The following is a 21,271-nucleotide window of genomic DNA, read 5'->3' as shown; positions in this document are numbered from 1 at the left end:
TGGGAGATCTTGAGAGGCGGCGCCTTTCCCCAATAAATGTGCTTTTCCAGTTTTCCTAAGGCGTGGGGATGGCTTGTTATAGGATGTGTTACATTTTATGTGCGTGTGTGACCAGAATCCCTTCCACTTGCTCGAAACCATTTTGTCCCGCGCTGGTTGTGGCCATGCATGAGAAACAGCAGGTGGTGCCAGATGACAGATGGTGTGGGAGCCCGGTCCCCGGTGGGAGGGGGCGAGCGAGCGCGCAGGCAGGCGGCTGCCAGGAGCTCATCCCCGCTCGCTCGCTGGCGGCGCCTGCTCTCAGAAGCTGCCGGATCCAGACACGCGCAAGGCGCTGTCCTTTCAGCACCACGAGCCCGGCCGAGGAGGGAGGACTCTTGGCCGTCCTCCTGCTCTCCAAATTGGCTTGAATCTGCTCTGACCCCCAGGAGTGCAGCACAGTGAGTAGGCATTTGTTTTTGCTCTAACCACTCCCCAACACCCTCCACCATCCCTTTCACCCCCGCAACAACCCTATTTTGTCTCAGAATGTTCCATCCGCGGGATTGACATACATTCGGTTGCACGGGGCTTCTGGGGGTGGGGGGGGAGCTCCATTCGTCTTCCAGAAGAGCTGGAGAGGGATACATGCGATGTGTTTATCTAGTTGGCAACCTTGCAATACCGGGCTGGCTAACTTTCCATGGAAGCAAAAAATGAAATAAAAATTGGCCCTTTGCTATTGAGGAAATGGAGGCACCCGTGGCTGAATAACAGGGTCAGGTTCAAACCGGTTCCTTTTTTGTTTTGTTTTAGGAAACTGTATCTTCTGTACAAGACACATATTACATAAAAGGGTACACTCCCCATAGAGACAGTGAAGATATTTGTGGTGCCATAGGGAGATTGCTGAAGAAAAGCCAATAGAATAAAATAGCAGCCAGGGTGCTAAGGAGAAACATTTCACGCTGCAGGGCGACCCCGAATAATAGGATTTAATTGTGCGCTAAGAATAAGCTTCTCCCTAGATCCTGCGCCTACCTTAGCGCCGGTGTCTTGGATATACTTTTAAGCTTGTCTATATTTTGTGTGTGTGCACCTGGGATGGTCGCAAATTTGAGGGCTGTCGAGCCCTGTGGGCAGATGGCGTATTTTGATGATTAAAGAAGTTGTACTGGGTAATGGGAATCGTGTAAGGAAATCTAGTGGGAGATCAATGCCTGCTCTCTCCATTGGAAGCCGCCCGGGTGGGCTGCTGAGGACAGCGCTCTTTGCTCTCCCCGCCTCGGCGCTCACCGTAACCACAATCCCACTGCTCACCCAGGTCTGGGAAGAAAGGCACCAGGATGGTGAAGCTGAACGGTACCCCGGGCGAGAAGGGTGCCAAGCCGCCCTCGGTGGAGGACGGCTTCCAGACCGTCCCTCTCATCACCCCCCTGGAGGTGAATCACCTGCAGCTGCCGGCTCCGGAAAAGGTAGGGCCTTCCCTTCTCCGCCAACCCCTCCTCCCGCCTCAGGAAATAAAGCAACAAAACATCCCATCCCAGGCCCTTTCCTTCTGCGTCAGCCAAACACGGTCCCTTTCTTGTCAAATATAGTCATTCCTCCCAAAGGCATGACGTCACCTGTGTGACTTCAGATCTGTGGTAAGTGTGCCTTCATGTGTTTGGTTACATGTCTTCCTTTTTAAGGGTTTGTGCTGGCAGATGAACACTAATAATCAGCTTCTAAATGGTGACAGAGATTATTTTGGGGAGATGTTTCAGAAACTGACTGCTGTAGATTTGAGGACAGAGAATCGGATGCTGTCCAAACCAGCATTTAGTTAGCACCTGTGAAGGCCCTGTCCCTGTGCTGGAAGCTGGTTATAAAAAGACAGCTTACAAAATCCCTACCCAGGATAACAATGCGTGCATCGTGGTAAAGGCTCTTGCCAAGCATTGCAGACTGCGAGAGCTCAGGTGGAGACAACGCAGTCCTGGGGTGTGTGTGTGTGGGTGTGTGTGGGGGGGTGACAGGTGGGGTAAGCTGTAGAGGACATTTGAATTTGGCTGTTAAAGGTGAGTACAAACCTTCCAGGTAGACCGTGGGAGGGAAAGGCATTTAAGGCTAGGGGCACGCATGTGCAGAGCATGGAGGGCTCTGGGAAATAGCATGCCTGGTGTAGAGTCTTTGGGGGAGGCGTGGCTGGAAATGAGTGCCTGTGAGGGCACATCCCCCGACATGGGTGTAGTCCATGAGGGATGGAGGTGGGCATTTATACACAGGTGAGTGTGTGTGTGTGTGTGTGAGTGTGTGTGTGTGTGAGAGTGTGTGTGTGTGTGTGTGTGTGTGTGAGTGAGTGTGTGTGTGTGTGTGTGTGTGTGTGGCGGGGGTGGGGTTATACCATGGGCACAGGTGGGAGAAGCATTACTGTTAAGAGCCATCCAAGAGCACCTGGGTTTGATCAGGAGAGCGTTTGCACCCTGGACGAGATGGATTTGGAGGCAAATTGTGGAGTTCCCTGGCTGAAGAGCGAACAATGGATCATTCCGCCTGTTTGATTGTCTCACTGGCGTCTCCGGGAGGGCATTGTGTGTCTTAACCAATGGGCTCTCTCCCGTGAACAGAAGAGGGGCAGAGCTAGATACAGGCCTGGCGCGCGGCGGGGGCGTGAGTCATCCGTTCGGAAAGTGCGGAGGTTGTCAGCCTGGCAGTGTGCGTGGGGGTGCGGAGATAAAGAGGCCTTGAGCCAAACGGAGAAGTGGACAAGGTCTTTACAAACGCAGTTCACACCGACGTGGTGCGGGGACAGTGTTGACGGGTCTGGCACGGGAGAGCAGGCTCCCAGTGTTTGACTGCACGTTAGGGTCCCCTGGGAGCGTTTGCACATCCTGGAACCCAGGCCACGCCCCAGAACAACTGACCGAGAAGCTCTGGAGGTTAGACCCGGGCATCAGAGTTCACTAAATCTTCCCAGGCGACTTCTGTGTGCAGCCAAAGTGGAGACCCACTGTGCTGGAGGCACACCACCCAGGGAGCCAGGGTTACGCACTCACCTTTACAGGTGGAAGGTGAAGATCAGGGAAGTCGGGTTAGTGATCGGGCTCAGAGAAGCAGTATGTGGCGATGCTGGACTTTGAGCCCAGGCATAATTACAGTTGGGGAGAAGGGGAGATATTCTCTTGAGGTTTTGTGAGGCTTCAGGAAAAACCTTTACCCTGCAGCCCACAGCTACAGCCTCAGAGATCTGCACGTCCCGAGAGGTATGCAAGGAGAAGGGACTGTGGTGTGGTCACCCCCTGCCCCCACCCCTACACACAGCAAGTCATCCACAGAGTGATGTGGCCTCTGTCCCCCTTTTCTACCTCACCCCACCCCCTCCTCCTGCCTCCAAGGGCTTGCTTCTCTCCTTGAGGGAGGAGACAGGCCCACTCAACACTAAACACCCAGTCCGATGGACCAAAACTCTGCCCAAAGCCTGGAGAACTGCATTGTGGGCCTGCACGGGAAGGGAAGCCAGTGCATCCCGAGAGATCAGGTCCCTAAAGGAACACCTCCCCATGGGCACATCACAGACTCCTGGCGTCCATGACGAAGTCTTCCTGAGGCGGCCTCAGTCTCCTCCTCCGTGAAACGGGGACGATCACACCTACCTCTCAATGGTCAGAACACAATTAGAAGTGGCCTCATATGTAAAGTGCTGGGTATAAAACCATAAGAGAATCGTAATGACCATTGTCAAGTGCTTCCTAAATGCTGGATGCTGTCTGAGCCAAACGTACACACACACACAATTTTCTTTCACCTTTTTCATAGTTAATAGGACCCCACAAGGAAGTTGCTACTTTAACCTGGTTTTAAAGATGAAGGAGCTCAGGCACCGAGCGGTAAAGTAACTTCCTAACGCACACAGTTGGTAAGCATCCTGGCAATGTCTGGAGAACCTAGAACCCAGGCAATGTTGTTCTAAAAGCTTCCACCTTGGCGGGAACCAGGAGCCGGCTGGCCTGGGCGCCCGCAGACGTGGGCTGGAGCGTGAGCTCAGCAGCCGACCCACAGTGTGGCCGGTGAGAGTGCTTCTCCCCTCGCAGGCCTCTGCTGCTCTCCCCTGCCTGGGAATGGACTTCACCGTTTTCTGGGCTCGGATTCAGAGCTCATCGTCTTTAGAGGAACAAGCAAGCTCTTTCCCTGACATCAGGGCACCTGTCTTAAAAGCGAATGGCACTCCGGAAGCCAGAAGGGTCCCCCAAATGCTTCCTGGTCAGCACAGGCTGCTCCCCCTTTTACTAGCCGGCCTGGGCTGAGATGAGCAGGTTTCCTAAAGTGCCCGGCCTCCCCGTGTGTAAAGTGGGGGTGACATTGGGACCCGCCCTCCCAGGGCTCAGGGAAGGCAGAGGAGTCCTGACAGTGTCAGCTCTGTGGCGAGGTTCTAGGCGGGGAGGCGTGTGTGAAGCTAGAACGGGGTCCGGAAGAAGTCTAGTGGACCCCGTGTTCCAGCAGTTTTCTTTTTGGAGGTGAGGTGGGCACTGGTTCCTGCGGGGCCGGGAGGAACTTCTGAAGGGGTTAAGGCGGGAGAGGAGCAGGCTCGGACTTCTGACTTAGGAAGCTTGTCCTGGCTGCTGCGGGCCACAGGGGCCGGGACTCAGCTTGGTCTTCTGGTCTGTCTCCCTCTCTCCTCCCACCCGCCCTCCTGGAGGCACCAGACCCGCTGCCCAGAAAGAAGGCGCTGGGTGTCCTGCAGGACCAGGACCGGGGGTGGGGGAGGGAGGGGGGAGGGTAGGCCGGGGCCGGGGGGGGGGGGGGCGGGAGGGAGGAAGGAGGGAAGGCAGAGGTCAGCCGGAGACTGCTGCCCTGTGCATGCGGGGAAGGTGGTGGTGGGCACTGGCGGTGGCAGTGGAATGGGGAGGTGGGTGGGTTTATGCAGACTTGGTCCTGGGTTGGCACAGAGACTTGGCCACTGAGCCCGAGGGCCTGGCTGTCCCTGACCTCTGTAGCCCCAGTCCTGGCCCGCAGCGGCAGTGGGAAGGCCTGGCTGAATGAGGCCCCTGTGCTTTGGGCTTAACGCTGAGCATGATTGCTCCGGTGGGCGGGCGAGGGACTAGGCGGGAATCTGAGCGGTCGGGTGGCTTTCTCCAGGCCCTGGGCACCCGAGAGCTGGAACATCCATTTCAGGACCTGCCTTTGGTTTGTCTAAAGGACCACAGTAACCCAGATGTCCCCACAAACCCTCTTTGAGGTCACTACCATTTCCCTCATTTCACAGATGCAGAAACAGACTCAGCGGTGACGCACCACAGGGAGCCAGGGCGGCCAGTCTGCACACAGGTGTGCTGGGAGCGGGAGGCGCAGGGCGGCGGGAAGCAGGCCAGGCAGGCCCAGCCGCCCTGGCAAAGGCCCAGATGAGCCGTGCTCTTGGCAAGCTGGCCGCCAGGCTCTGGGCAAGCGCTCTCCTTCCCACCGACTTCCAAGTCTGTGCACATCCTGGCTCACCTGCTCGCGGGGGAAAGCAGTGCAGACGTTTCGAGATCAATTACTGACGCCTGGCACACTCGGCCTTGTGCATGGCAGACCACGTGCGCTCTGCGGTCCTAGGACCTGGGTCCAAACCCCAGCTAAGCCACCCTCTTGCTGTGTGGCTTTAGGCAAGTGGCTTAGCATCTCTGGGCTTGGGTTTTCCCAGCTGGAAAGTGAGCAAACACCTCCGCAGCGGGGTTGCTGCGAGGAGAGGCGTGGAAAGGCCTGGGGAGTGTCCTCGGTGGTGCTCATGGGTGCCGTTCCCCCTCCCTGGGCCGAGAGCGTGGCTCCCAGTGGACAGCTTGGCAGCCAGCTGTAAGAGTGACACCGGCCGAGAGGGGTGGGGTTTCAAGGGTCAGGGTTCAGGGGCGGGACATGTGGACCCGGAAGGGGGTGCAAAGGAGAGACCACTCTTGTTGCTGAGTCCTGCGTCCTTTCCTGGGTCTCCTGTGGCTTCCCCAGAGGGTGCTTTTCTCTGCCTGAGACACAGGATCAGAGAACCATCAGCCCCCTCCCCCCCCGCCCCCCCCCCCCCCCGCCGGGGGGCAGCAGAAATGCCCATCTCTGCCGCTTCCAGCTCACAGGGCCCCCCTGCTGCTCTTCCAAGACCCTGAAGAGATGGACTGTGAACCACCATGAATGGGGGAAAGGCTCTGACTGGACAATTCCATCACACAGATATAAAGTGGCCACTAAGCATCTTTAAAAACGCTTATAATTTAAAAACATAATTTTAAACAAAACGTAACTTTCTACCTATCAGATGGCAAAAACGACCGCTGGCGGAAGCAGGTCCCAGACGCTCTTGTTGGTTACATAACCGGTGCCCTGCTTTCGGGGGCTGTTTGACATTGTTTAGAACACGATACGCTTCCCACTGGCAGGCAGTGACCCTATGGGCGTCGTGTTGCCAGTTTGCAAAGGCCTATAGGTATTGTAAACATTGGGAACAACTGGAACGTTCCAAAGAGGGAACGGGTTAAATCAGCTCGGAAATGAGGCAGGTTTGCTTGGGCTAAAGCTCGGTTAAAACGACTTCGTGGAGTATGGTATGGAGGGCCCCTGCATGGAATTACAGTGTGTGTTTTATTCTTATCATTTATAAGTTTCAAAAGTCATAGAGGAGTAGAGCATCTGGCGCCGTGACAGGCACAGAGGGGGCGGCCCCTTTTAAAAACCTGCAGGAAAGGGCAGCATAAGCTCCTGACCCGAAGAGCAGACCTTCCATCAGAGGCGGGCGACTGGACGCTCTGAGGTTGAATTCCTCGTGAAAAATGGGAATAATAACCATATTACTTATTTATTTATTTATTTAATCCTCACCCCAGGATATTTGCCCATTGATTTTTAGGGAGAGTGGAAGAGAGGGAAAGGCAGAGAGAAACATCGATGTGAGAGAAACACATTGATTGGTTGCCTCCTGCATGAGCCCTGACCAGAGCCCAGGCCGGGAAGGAGCCTGCAACCGAGGTACGTGCCCTTGACCGGAATCGAACCCGGGACTCTTTGGTCCGCAGGCCGATGCTCTATCCACTGAGCCACACCGGCTAGGGCAATAATAATGATTTTAAAGGAGAGACGCGAGGGTCAGAGAAAATGTTGCAGGGTGAGTGAGGAGAATAAGCCGCCCCCCCCCCCCCCCCCCGCACAGTGCCTGGCACACAGTAGGTGCCCAGCCGCCGGCCGTTGTCTGCCCTGCTCTAAAATCCCTCCCTGCTACGGCGGTGGGCCGAAGGTGCCACTCGCGTCTATTTCTGGCTGTGCAAGTCCAGCTCATAAAAATACAGTCTTGCTCCTTGTCAGCACTTCTGCACTTTTATTTATTGTTCCTGCCAATCCCGGGGCCTCGCCATGCGGGAGCCTCTTCATTATTGATAATCCCGGGAAGTAGTATTTTAAATTTTTATGATCTGTACTTTGCGCCATCTGAACCGCCATGTATTATCTGGCCAGGCCAGCGGAGGGGGTCTATCCAGATGAGGGGTCCTTTCGGGATGAATAATTTATCCCATTTTCGCAATGCCGTCCCTTCACAATGATGGTAAATGATGTTCTCTGTACCCGCCGCCCACGGGACAATGGGACGGATACAGAATCTGAGAAGAAAACACATTTATTTCTTTGCCCAAATCCACAATGATATTTGAAAAATCTGGAGGTTCATTTCCCCCCAGTATCTCTAAAGCCACCCCTTGGGGTCATAAGGCGAGGGGAGAGAATTTTTTCTGCGCCCTTCACTTCTGCCCCATTTCTGTTATTGTTCAGGAGCTTGGGGCTCTTTTGCTCCTTTTTCTCCCAACTGCTGAGAAGAGAGCCTTTCTTTGCACATTTCATTTCCTCTCCTCTTTCTCTGCTTATGCAAGCTGATTTCTCCAAGGTCCAATTAATAACGATTGGCTAGCATTTCAGTGCTTTCCCTTGGCACTAAAAAAAGGAGGTGTTACTGTGTCTCTTCAACAGAAGGGGCTTTCTGGCTCCGCTCCCTGAGAACAGAGCAGCGAGCTCCGGGCCACGCCTCAGAGCCGGTGGGTCCCAGGAACTATTGTGCTGGACTTTCCTGCTTTCCCCATCTCTCCAGCGTTCACTCCTCTCCCTGCGATGCACCTCTAACGCCCTTCCCTGCTCTGTACCCCTCAGCTCCTCACTGCCCTCCAGGGTGCTTGGCCCGCCATCCAGAGCTCTGCTGCCCTCACATGGCCTGCCCGGTGCTCTGGCCACTCAGAACCACCTGCTTGTAGTTTTCCAGGCGCCAGCCTCCGGTCTCTGAGTGTGTGCTGCCCACTCGGCGTTGAGAGCTCATTTCCCTGGGTTTGGGGGCGGGGGGCAGGAAGGAAACAAGGAAGCTGGCAGAGCCAACGTTCCTGGAGGGATGATGATGCTCTGGACAAGGTGGCAGAGGTGTAACTGCATAAATGGGTCAACGCGGGAGACATCCCCGAGGAAGCAGGAGCTGGCGATGGAATGGATTTGGGATGAAGGGAAGGGAAGGGTCATGGGAGATTCCTGGATATGATTTGACATGCATGATGGTGTGGATAATGCTGCTACTTCCTGAGCTGGGGATGACATGGGTGAGAAAATGTCGAGGGGCAGGTGGGACAGGGAACCCAAGGGCTTTGCCAGGGACGTGGTGCATTGAGCCGATCCAAGGGCAGATGTCCGGTGGGTCATCTGAGTGCTGGGTGAGGTCCCTGTGGCGCTGTGCAGTGAGAGCTATGAGGGTGCAGGCGGACTGGAAGGGATGGGAGTGTGAGCACTAAGGGGAGAGAGGGAGAGACATCGATCGGCTGCCTCCTGCACGCCCCCGACTGGGGATTGAGCCTGCAACCCGGGGAATGTGCCCTGACTGGGAATTGAATCAGTGACTTCTTGGTTCATAGGTCAACACTCAACCACTGAGCCACACCAGCTGGGCTGGGAGGAGCTTTTGATTGAAGATAGAAATGGGTGCTGGAGAAGCAACCACAACATGTTTATTATGACAATTAGAATGATGTTGCCTGTAGTGATTATTCATTGTCTCATTCCAATAGTAGTATGTTTTTAGTTCTGTCTCCTGTTTCAACATGCCGGCTAAGCATAGGGTCTTTAAAGTGTAGATGGAACAATGAAAACGGTTTTGAGCTTGAGGAGAAGCTTTGGGATAGATGTTTATAAAGGTAGAGAGGAGGAGGGAAGGTCTAGGAAACAGATGCTTAGTAACATCTGCTGTGTGATGTGCAGGCACGTGGCCAGTCTGCTGGCTAAGGATCTAGGAAGGAAGGGATCCAGCCAGCGATCACTGAGATGGACTTGCCGATGTGGGAAGCTGTGTTCGTTTTCTATTGCTGTGTAACAAAACACCAAAATTACGTGGCCTGGAACAACACAAATGTATCATCTCACAGTTTTTGTAGGTCAGAAGTCCAGGCACCGACGCTGGGTTCTCTGCTCAGGGTCTCGCCGGTCTAAAGCCAAGGTGTCCGCTGGGCTGCATTCTCGCCTGGCACCCGAGGCCTCTCCAAGCCTGTTCAGGTTGTTGGCAGAATTCAGATACTTGTGGTTGTAGGACTGAAGTTCCCATGATCTTGAGTGACCCCTTGTTGGCTGAGCTCACCTTCAACTTCTAGAGCAGCCGTGGGCAAACTACGGCCCGCGGGCCGGATCCGGCCCGTTCGGCTGTTCTATCCGGCCCGCGGAGCCGAAAGAGCGGAGGGTTCTCTTGCTCTCCCGTCCGCTCCTTTACTTTGAATTTATATTAGTTCACACAAACACTCCATCCATGCTTTTGTTCTGGCTCTCCAGTCCAGTTTAAGAACCCATTGTGGCCCTCGAGTCAAAAAGTTTGCCCACCCCTGGTCTAGCGGCTGCCCTCGGTACTAGCTGCCTGTCCCACCCAACATGCCAGCTTCCTCCTTCCAGGCCAGTCTCTGTGGCAGAGTTGTATATGTCATAACATCATTGAGGAGTGACTGTCACCTACACAGGCCCACCCACACTTTCGAGGGAAGATATTACACGGTACATGCACACTGGGTGGGGGCAGGGGGTGGGGGTGGGAACCTGGAGGGCCATCTTAGAATGCTGCCTGCCATGAACTGCCAAGGCTCTGGCCCACAGGGCACCCTGACTGGTTAAATAGGGTTATAGTATGGTTATTGTCCGTATTTCAGAGGTGAGGCCCTGAGGCCCAGCAGCTTTTGCGCTCCCTGTAGCGCTGTGGCACCCGGCCACAGTCACGGGTTATCTGTCAGGCTTCTTTCTCCCTCCACTCTGCCTGCACGGTGGGACAGCGTTCCTTCCGTACATGTCTAGGCAGGTTGGCAGCATATCTTGATAAGATATTAACCACCTCTGCAACATATTCAGACTTTAAAAAAATAACATACTAGTAGATCTAATAGACCTTTATGTTTTTGTTTGTGGAAGTCCCTAAATCAGTGGTCGGCAAACTCCTTAGTCAACAGAGCCAAATATCAACAGTACAACGATTGAAATTCCTTTTGAGAGCCACATTTTTTAAACTTAAACTATATAGGTAGGTACATTGTTATTAACTTAATTAGGGTACTCCTAAGCTGGCCTTTGCTAAAAACTCAAGGGACCAAAGAGCTGCATGTGGCTCGCGAGCCTCAGTTTGCCGACCACTGCCCTAAATCAATTCAGAATTAATGTATGTGCCAGGGTTTAGCTCCAGGATGTTCATCACAGCTTGTTTGTATAACCCACACTGGGGGTGCAATCTAAACGTTCCCCGATAGATTCTGTGCATACACTGACTATTATGCGACATCAAAAGGCAAAATACATATTTGTCTCCGTGGGAAAACGTTAGCCTAGTGTTGTGTGATAACAGCAGGTTGTAATTCATAGAGTACAGGCCGTCATAAAAAGGACCTGTGTATTTGCATAAATAGCAAGTACGCATGACCCTGCATCTACGTGCATATAAAACATCTGGAAAGGTGTGGCCCAAATTGTTGGCCATGGCGGTCTCTGTTGGGACGGCGAAGTGTGATGGGTAGTTTGAATTTCCGGTTTCCTTGTGTGTGCGCGAAAGGGAGGCTCTCTGCTGCTCGTACGCACGGTGCCCTAATCCTGGTGAAGAGAGAAAGGGAGAGGTGTGGTGTGTTGGCAGTCTCCACGCGTCCTAACTCTGCTTGCACATTCCAGGTGATCGTGAAGACAAGAACGGAGTATCAGCCCGAACAGAAGAACCAAGGGAAGTTCCGGGTGCCGAAGATCGCCGAGTTTACGGTCAGTGTCTTGAAGGTGTAAGAGAAAGAGAAAGGTAAGGCCGGCTCCAGCCGGCTCGGAGCCCGCGCGAGTGCAGCAGGTCCTACAGGAGAGAGGAAACGACACGGGCTATTTCTGGACCATTTCTTGGGGCCACACTGTCTGGGTCACTGAGTCTAATCAAATGACAGAAGCGCTGCCTCTTGAGGATGACTCACGCTCTCTTCTGCTCCGGAATGTTTGGCTAATGTGATAATTGATAACTGTATCTCCTTTCTTCTTTTCCCTCCTGCCCCCATCTCCCTGCCTGCCCGTCGCAATCTCCAGGAAATGTATGAGGAAACTCAGATTTTACTCAGTAGACGGTTGCAACAAAATCCAGTAAGATCAAAGGGAAAGAAAAGCCGACTTCTCGGTGGGAAAGCAACTGGGTGCCTTTCTGTTTCCTGGGGGAGGGGTCACGAGGAAAAGTGACCCACCTGTGTCACGGGGACGAGTTGCGTGGAGGAGCCGAGAAGCCTGCTCTGTGAGCGTGGGAGGAGCCCCCGGGAAGCCTTCTGGACTTCAGTGGCCGAGGAGAGCGCAGCTCAGCTTGTGCAAAGGCCCTGAGGCTGGAGGGAGTCTGGCCCCAACACGGAGTCAGAAAGGGCAGTGAGGCCTAGGAGGGGCATCGGGAGCAGGTAGAGATGAGGCAGGGGAGGTGGGCAGAGGGCCGACAATCCCAGGTCTCGTTCACGTATGGAGAGTCTGGGTTTTATGCTAGAAGCCTCTGAAAGTCTTTAAAAAGGGGAGAATGATTGCATTTGGGTTTTGACCAAAGCACTGACTTTTACGTGGCCGATGGGCTGTAGTGGGCACAAAGGACCATGGGGAGACTATTAGGCGACTGCAGCGGTCCAAGTAAAAATCAACAGTGGCTCAGACAAGGATGGTAAGTGGACAGAGAGACGTGGGAAGACCTAACGATAACGAGGAGGCAAAGTCAGCCACGGAAGCAGCAGGACGGGGGGCCTGCGGGCGGACGGTGGAGCAGTCTGGCTGGGTTTGAGCCACGTGGCCACAAGCAGGGCATAGCCTCAGTTACCAAACGGAGTAATAGGACTGCCGTGAGGATGACGCAGAATACACGCAAAGCACTTGGCTCCGTGCGTGGCAAGCGCACAGCTAATAGTAACTGTTTAGTGTCCACGGGGACTGGGACACTAAATGGACTATTTTAACCATTTCCTAAGAATCACTTTTTTTAGAGTAGTTTACAATGAATTATAGGCTTATGAGGCATTTTCCTTATCTTATTATTTCCCTGTGCTTTCCACATTTCATATGAGCACATACTATTTCAATAATAATAAGGCAAACAATAATAGAAGGCCAACAGCGCTGGGCAGGTGTCTGGGACCTGTGGGTGCACATGGATAACACAGTGGTCTGTCCGTGGACCAAATCCGTGCTCTTGCAGCAGGTGTGCGAGCCGGAGGGCGTGTGGCATCTCCCCAAAGGGGCACTGCCCGATGCTGACCCCTCTGGAGAGCAGGGGTGGCTGTTATTTTCGGCTGTAGCTTCAGTGCCTGGCACACAGCGTGGGCCCAGGAGATGCGGACTTGGCCTGATCCACCTGCAGGTGCGGGCTAGAACCAGCAGGCAGCTGTGTGGGGAGGGGGCACTGGCGTGTCCTACACAGGCACCAGGCCTGGAAGGAAAGCCGACCTGTCCCCTGGCGGCAGAGGGCTTCAGAGACATGCCCCGAGTCACATGGAAGACTGTGCTGGAACAGCCAGATCACCAAGAGCTCTCTCTTGATTCTGTATATAGGACCACACTCACAGAATGGACTATTTTAACCATTTCCTAAGAATCACTTTTTTAGAGTAGTTTACGATGAATTATAGGCTTATGAGGCATTTTCCTTATCTTATTATTTCCCTGTGCTTTCCACATTTCATATGAGCACATGCTATTTCAATAATAATAAAAATTAGAGTGCTTTTTAAAATTTGCTCTTTTTACCAAGTAGCGTTACAAGCTCTTTTTAAAAAAATCTTTATTGTTGAAAGTATCACACAGATCCTCCATTCCCCCCCATTAACGTCCACTCCCCCTCCCCGTCCCCCCCCAGGCCCTCACCACTCTATTACCTAAAACGATTTCTCATTTAGCAGTCATTTGAAATGGTGGTTATGAAGACGTAACAATTCACACGAATACTTCACAGAGAAGATCGTGTGGAGAAAGCAGAGGTCACAGTGTGTATTCCCTGGAGGGAGCTCTGAAAAACAGCAGCGGGTGGAGGAGAGGACAGAGAGAAAGGAGTCAGGTTGCCCCTGCGGCTGTGTAGTAGTGGGGGTGCGGGGAGAGACCCTGGTTTGGTTTTCTCTTTTGGCCGCTTTTGATGATGTGGCCATTTTATCAACGGAGAGAAAAGGAGTGGCTGGGTTTGTCGGGGCCACCGAAGCCATCCACGTAGCCTGACTCAGTCAGTCGTGGGGGGCAGGAAGGAAGAGCGGGGGTTTGGGGACAGCCCTGTCGTGTGGGCGGAGGGCCCTGCCACTTGGAACAAAGTGCCCCTTGCTTACGGGAAGCTGTGAGCCCTCATGAAGCAGTTTGCTTTCCCAAGGAGGGTGCCCTGGGGCTGCGGAGGGGCCTCTGCTGGGAGGGTAGGTGCGGGGGATTAAGGAGGACGCTGGGTGGCGACGACCAGAGGGTGAGGTCTGAGCTGTCGGCTGCAGCGGGCCTCGGGGCCTGGTGGGCTGTGATGGAGGTGGACCTGACAGGTTTGTCCTGGTGGGAGGCGGAGAGACGGGGCCTCCTCGGTGTTTGGCTTGCCTGACTGGGGGATGCCGGCCACTGAAGTGGGAGGCTGGGGGAGACACACTGAGTGTGAGGTGCCTGGGGGGATAGAAAAGGGGGTGGTAGTCGAACCGCCCTTGCATGTAACTGGTCTGGAGCTCAGATGCAGACTGGGCTGGAGACCCTGGGCTGGAAGTCAGGCAGTCCTTGTCTCAGTGAACAGGACACTGGTACACCGGTGGGCCACCCTCCAGCATATTGCTCAGGCAGAGGTAACCATGGGGGCGGCAAAGACGCATCTGTCCCTCATCTCAGTACCTGCGCACAGGTGGAACACCTATGACTGCACTTCAAAATTGCCCTGAGAGAGCAGCTCCAGCAATTATGCCGGGAGAGAATGAGAGGAGAGAGCAAGGCAGGGAGACACGGGCTGAGGAAGACTGGCTGAAAGAGTCGCCTGGAATTGTTGTCTTTTCTAAAACCTAGAAGGCTCTTGTAGTCATTGCGAAGGCTTGTTTGAGGAGATGGGGGCCCGCAGAAGAACCCCTCCTTCTTTCTTACTCTTGGGAGCTGGGTGCTTCTAAAGCTGATTTTGCAATGGGAGGGGCCTGTGCTGTGGGAGGGGCCTGTGCTGTGGGAGGGCCTGTGCCGTGGGAGAGGGCGGTGCCATGGGAGGGGCCTTGCTGTGGGAGGGGCCTTGCTGTGGGAGGGGCCAGTACTGTGGGAGGGCCTGTGCTGTGGGAGGGCCTGTGCCGTGGGAGAGGGCGGTGCCATGGGAGGGGCCTTGCTGTGGGAGGGGCCTTGCTGTGGGAGGGGCCTATGTTGTGGGAGGGCCTTGCTGTGGGAGGGGCCTGTGCTGTGGGAGGGGCCGGTGCCATGGGAGGGACTGGTGCTGCGGGAGAGGCTGATGTTACAGGAATGCCTTTGTCGCCTTCACCGCCAGGCAAACCCCTACTCATCCCTCAGCACCCAAGTCAGGGGCTCCGGCTTGTGCAGTCTTGCCCGCTGCCCATGTGCAGTCTGTCCTTCCTCCTGGGGGTCCCGGCACCTGCTCTATGACCTCCATTCTAGCACCAGTTACAGTGGTAGCCCCATGGGGTGACCTGCCATGTGTCCCACTGACTTGAGGCTGGGACGGCGTCTTCTTCATCTTTGCACCCCGAGAGACTCGCCAGTCCTTGGCCGCCCAGCACCGAAAGCCGTGTTTAATAACTGGGCACACAGGGGACGAGCAAACAGAAAGTCCCTGAACCCTGACAGGCACAGAGAGGGCCACCTGGACTCAGGATCTTATTTAAAACTAGAGGCCAGGTGCATGAAATTCGAGCACGGGGGGGTTGTCTCTCAGCCCAGCCTGCACCCTCTCCAATCTGGGACCCCTCGAGGGATGTCCAACTGCCTGTTTAGGCCCGATCCAGGTAGGATTGGGCCTAAACGGGCAGTCGGACATCCCTCTCACAATCCAGGACTGCTGGCTCCCAACTGCTCACCTGCCTGCCTTCCTGATTGCCCCTAACTGCTTCTGCCTGCCAGCCTGATCACCCCCTAACCACTCCCTTGCCAGCCTGATTGCCCCTAACTTCCCTCCCCTGCAGGTCTGGTCACCCCTAACTGCCCTCCTCTTCAGGCCTGGTCACCCCTAACTGCCCTCCCCTGCAGGCTTGATCGCCCCCAACTGCCCTCCCTTGCAGGCCTGGTCCCTCCCAACTGCCCTCCCCTGCTGGCCTGATTGCCCACAATTGCCCTCCCTTGCAGGCCTGGTCCCTCCCAACTGCCCTCCCCTGCTGGCCATCTTGTGGTGGCCATCTTGTGTCCATATGGGGGCAGTCATCTTTGACCACATGAGGGCAGCCATCTTGTGTGTTAAAGTGATGGTCAATTTGCATATTATCCTTTGATTAGATAGGATAAAGGCCTGGTGCACAGGTGGGGGCCAGCTGGTTTGCCCTGAAGGGTGTCCCGGATCAGGGTGGGCATTCCCTTGGGGCATGGGGTGGCATGGGTGAGGGGCCTGTGGTAGTTTGCAGCCTGGCCACGCCCCCAAGTGACCCAAGCAGAGGCCCTGGTATCTGGGATTTATTTATCTTCTATAATTGAAACTTTGTAGCCTTGAGTGGAGGCTTGGGCCCGGCAGGGCAGGCAGAAAGCTTGGCTTCCTCCACTGCCGGGGGCAACCCAAGCCTCCTGCTCTCTCCGTGGCCACAGCCATCTTGGTCGGGTTAATTTGCATACTTGTTCCTGATTGGCTGTTGGGCATGGTTTGTGGGTATAGCGGAGGTACAGTCAATTTGCATATTACTCTTTTATTAGATAGGATCGGGGCCTAGCTTTGCTTCCTGCCCAAGAGGCATTTTCATCAACGTCTCCGCCTCATGCCGCTCCTAGGGAGGTGAGACCCCATTTTTAGCTTTACTGTTCACTTCTCCTAATTTTTCATCCAAGCGCCAGGGGCTGCCTTCCGCGGCTTAGTGTTCTAATATTTGCTGACAGCAGCAAATGGAGATAAGCTATTTTACTTTATTATCTGCTGTCTTGGTTTTTATTGCTCTCCTATTTTTTTAAAATTTATTTTGAGGAGCATTTAGGTAAGTTATTGAAAACAATGCCTGCTGGGTGAGGAGCAGAGTCGTTACCTGGGGGGGAAGCATTTGCATGTGGCGGGGGGAGCCCTTCTGGCTAGGGTTTTGTTAAACGTCAGGAGGAAGATGCTGGTCTTGTTTGTGGCTGGTGCTTTCTCCGGCCGATGCAATTGTGCTGTTAGAGTGACCTTCAAAAATCTATATTGTCATTGATCATTGAAAAGCAAGTGTGGCCTGATTTATTTTCTCCTTAACAAACCATGTATGGCGCTGCGTCAGGAGGAACATGCTGGGGTTTGCAGGAGGGATTGGGTGATGGGTGACCACGCGGGGCCAGGGAGGCTGCTTCCAGTGCCAGTGTCTCCTTCTCCTGGGTTCAGACCTGGCTGAATTGGTGCCGTGACAGAGAGCGCCACTTGCGAACACATTTAGTGTAGTGAGTACCCTTGCCCCAGGCGCTCCTGCAGGGAAGGGCTCCCCAGGGCCAATTATTATAAGTTTGCAAGCCAGTTGTTGACCAACTCTGGTAGGAGTGTTTACACCACGGAAACAGGCAAACCCTACAGACCATGCTCCCTCCACTCCCCCCACCCTCAAGAGCTGTTCCCCACACTCTACCGTGAGAGAGGCAGTGTGGGAGCAGGGAAACGTGGATTGGGGTGGACACTGTGGGTCCGTGTGACTAAAGCAAGCCACATTGCCTCTGTGTTCCCCTGTCTGTAAGATGGATAATGATGCCTACGCCAAAGGCCTGCTGTGAGGACTGAGAGAGAGAGAATATAAACCAAACTAAACTGGAAAGGGGTTGCTAGAATGCTAACGTTTGGCTGCCTCTCCCTGCTATTTGAAAAGCATTAGGCTAATTTTCATTTGGCTTTTTCTGCTTCTCTCTTCCCTTTAAATACACGTTTGGCCGAACCCTGAAATGCATTGAGCCCAAAGAAAATACAAAAGCAAAGACTTCCCAAGGGAGAAGTGCCGTTGTCCCCATGACTCGCCATGTGGCCTGCCTCGCAGTCCCATCACGCGGTGGGAGGGTCAACCTCCCGCCTTTCTCCTCCTCTGGGCCTCCATGGCTGTAATGCGTAATTACTTTAAATGTGATTTTTTTAAAATTGTGGTGTTTAAGCTCCTGGAACTGTCAGGGGGAGACAGGTCCTAACAGAGTGACTGTATGTGCAGTTTGTGGTGTCACCACCATGTTCTATAATTATAGGAAAACTAGTTGTCATAGCAACTGCCACACAGACCGAGCCTCCTTCTGGAGATGCTGACAAGCTCCCAGCGCTGGAATCCAAGCCGCTCGGAGAGAATTGGGTTCCCTGAGGGGGTTCAGCTCTCTCAGGAGATAATCATGAGCTCATTCTAACTCTCTACATTCTGAACCTTGTGGCACCGTGCAAGCTGGTAGGCTGGTGCATACGCTGGCTCTAGAGCGCACTGACTATGTGACCTTGGGCCAGTCGCCTCACCTCCACGAGCCTGCTCCCTCTTTTGTAACATGGGGTGCCCATGCCCCCTTCGGAGGGTAGTTGTGTTGACTGTGTTTGTATGTGCCTTGCAGATGGCCTGAGCACAACCATCTTCAATGTGTATGTATCAGACACCTTCCATTAACCTCTTCACTGTGAACAAAGAAAAAGAAAAATTGCTGAATTAGGGGGCTGTTTCCATAATCTTTATTATAATGAGTATTAATCTTGATAGTATTTGTAGCTAGGTAACCAAGTTAGTAAATAGAAATTCTAGCATGAATCACGCATATTAGGAAGAGGGAGAGAGGCAGGGAGGGAGAGGGAGAGAGAGAATATTCGGCGAGATGAAACTGACTCCCATCCTTCCAGTACTTTTCTGTTATCGCGTTCCTCTGAGGCGAAGAAAAGAATCTCTAATCTCTGAAAGCATCTCTAAACAGAGATGCTTCTTGTCCCAGTCTCGGCCTCATTTTCCCATTTGTAAAATGAGGAGTCGGCTGGTCTGGTCCCAAGGGCTCTTCTGTCTTTGATGTTTGACAACAGTGGTTCTCAGCCAGGGAGGACTTGGCTCCCTGGGGACATTTGGCAGTGCCGGAGACATTATGGTTGTCAGGACTGGTGCGTGTGGGTGGCATTTAATGGGTAGAGGCCAGCAATGCTGTTAAGCCTCCTCAGGGACAGGAGGGTCCCCATACCAAAGAATTATCCTGCCCCCACATGCCAATAGTGTCAAGGCTGAGAAACCCGGGCCAGGATTTGCCGCCATGGTTATTGGTCTAAAAACAGAAATCACACCGCTGTCAACCCACCAAGGCACATCAGGTTTGGCGGGTATTCAGGTTACGTTCCAGCCATCTGCCGGATAATTGAGGTCCTGGGAAAACCGGTGAAGATAAAGACGAAAGACTTCCCAAGGGCCTGGGGGCTTCATAAAAACGAGATGGCTATGGGAGGTGGGATGACACATTCCTTTGACTTTTCTTTTCTCTCGATGCCGCATAACTCTCAAAGACCAAGCGTGATTGTTTTCATGGGCAAACAAAATAAAACATACAGAGTGCAATTTTAGGTCCATCAATAGCTTTGCTGTGATTTTTCTATGGAGGATAAAGATGAGTCTTGTGTCGATTCAACTGCACCCTCATTTCCAGTTTCAGTCTTTGAGTTTCATATTCCAAGTCGCAGCCAATGTGTGTCTCTTCTCAAAGTGACCACTTCTTTCTCCTGCTTGAAACCATCCTGGGGCCTCCCCTGGCTTCCGGGTGGAATCTGGGCTTCTTGGTCCATTGGACCGGGTCCTCTGAACCTGTCTCTTGATCCTCTTCCACCTCCTCTCCTTCCCACCTTTGCGTCCTTCCTGCCAACCGAAATTGCTCTTGGAATCCTGGACACACCACCCTAGGTCACTCCCACTCCTCAGCTTAGCTGTTCCCACCACCCTGAATGCTTCTCCCCCCACCTCACCCCTTCATTGTCTAGTGCACCCCTGTTCATCTCATAGGCACCCCCCCCTGCCCCAAACATCACCTCCTGCATGCACCTGTCCTAATAGCTGACCGTTCCCTCCTCTGGGACCTTATCACTGGGGAGTTTGTCAACTTGACCTCCTTCGTGCAGTTCCTTCCTCACCTGCATTTTCCATGGCCTACGGACATGGCTCTGAGGACAGTTCTGCATCCCCTATGACTACCGACCCTGGGAGGCCAGTCATTTTCCTTTTAAAACAAAAGGAACACAATTACACATGCAAAACCCCAACAGTATGGAAAGGCATAAACTGGAAGTGAGTCTCCTTTATCTCTCTTAATAACCCTCACCCCAGATATCCATTGTCTATGCCTGTGCTGTCTACATGTGGCTACGTGCGCTTAAATCCGTGAAAATGAACCAAAACTCAATCTTTAATTCCTCAGTCGCACAAGTTCCATTTCAAGTGCTTAGTGGCCATGTGAGCCTAGTGGCTCCCAGGTGGACAGCTCATGTCTATGGCCATTTCCATCACTGCAGAACGCTCTATCGGACAGTTCAGAAATAGCTTCTGATGTTCTCACGCAAGGCATTTTCTACACATCAGCATGCATGTGTACATCTGATATCCTTTTCATTTTCTCAGTGGGACCGTTTTATACACATTCTTCTGCACCTTGCTTTATCCTCTTAATGATGAATCTCAGTGATCCTTCCGCATCAGCACATGGAGGTCCTTTCTGTTCTTGTTAGTGACTATACTCCGAGGATGGTCCCAATTTCCTCAATCAGTTCCCTATTGTTCAGTCCTCTGCAGTGAACTTCCCAGCTTCCTACTGTGTGTCACACACACACACACACACACACACACACACACACACCTTCCATAGATTTTGCAAGTATATTTGGAGGGTATGAGAATCTTCATCTTAAAAGTCTTGCCAGAGACTATGTTAATCTCCAATTTTAATGGATTTTGCCACATTATCTTGCAAAATTGTCCCACCAATCCTTCCTCCACCATACCTACAAATGTGTTCTTCCCACCGTGTTAGTTTTACCAATCTGATGGATTGAAAATGGCACCTCAGCTTTGTCTAAACGTGTCTTTCTTTCATTATCGGTGAGATTGAGCCTCTGTCCGTGTACTCATTGACTCTTGACCTTGGCTTCTTGCCTGGAAAACATTCTATTTGGTTGGAGCACTTGTTAATTCTTCCTACTGACGTGCATGGCCTCTTCCCACAGCCAGGGACTTGGTCATTCTCACTTGTTTGTTCCTTTCTCAGTGGTCCTCTGCCTTTCGGTTTTGTTCATGGTGTAACTTATTTCCCAAGCCTGTGGGATTTCTTGCTTTTGCTTTAATCACAAACTCCAGAAGGCATAAAGGAAAATATTGATACTCTATAAAAATCAAGGCCTTCACCCACCCTAAACTCTTGTTTTCTTCTGGTGCTTCTTTTATTTTATTTCTTATGTTAAAATTTGGATTCATCTGGAATTTGTAAAGAGTAAGCTGGGAATCCAATGTTATTTCTTTGTGAACGGCCAGTGGCCAGTTGTCTGTGGTCATCAGCTAATCCTCTCTCGGACTTGACATGCCACCTTTTTAGACACGGATTCCAATATGTATTTGAGTTTACTTCTGTGCTCTCTTTTCTTCCATGGGTCTGACAATTATTTGGTATTGAAAATCGAGACAATACCAACTTTCCTCAGTTACATCGTTTTATAATACATCTTAAAATCTATGTGAACTGTTCTTCCCCCATT

General features: G+C 52.8%; 1 protein-coding gene across 2 annotated transcripts in view; it reads left to right on the top strand.

The window, feature by feature from the left end:
* Window positions 1-239: 239 nt before the first annotated feature.
* NSG2 (neuronal vesicle trafficking associated 2) overlaps window positions 240-21,271 on the top strand; it is a 36,384-nt gene continuing 15,352 nt past the window's right edge. The window contains exons 1-3 of one of the 2 annotated variants that reach the window (XM_080676647.1): window positions 240-440; window positions 1,304-1,454; window positions 11,128-11,211. In XM_080676647.1, coding sequence (XP_080532773.1) covers window positions 1,326-1,454; window positions 11,128-11,211 — 213 coding nt within the window. In that variant the 5' untranslated portion in view covers window positions 240-440; window positions 1,304-1,325. Of the gene's footprint in view, window positions 445-1,303; window positions 1,455-11,127; window positions 11,212-21,271 lie in introns of both variants that reach the window. The other variant, XM_080676648.1, reaches the window with a different exon arrangement.

Source organism: Plecotus auritus, assembly GCF_963455305.1.
Source record: "Plecotus auritus genome assembly, chromosome: 6".
In the NCBI taxonomy this organism is placed as follows: domain Eukaryota; kingdom Metazoa; phylum Chordata; class Mammalia; order Chiroptera; family Vespertilionidae; genus Plecotus; species Plecotus auritus.
This window is presented reverse-complemented; position numbering and strand designations above follow the sequence as displayed.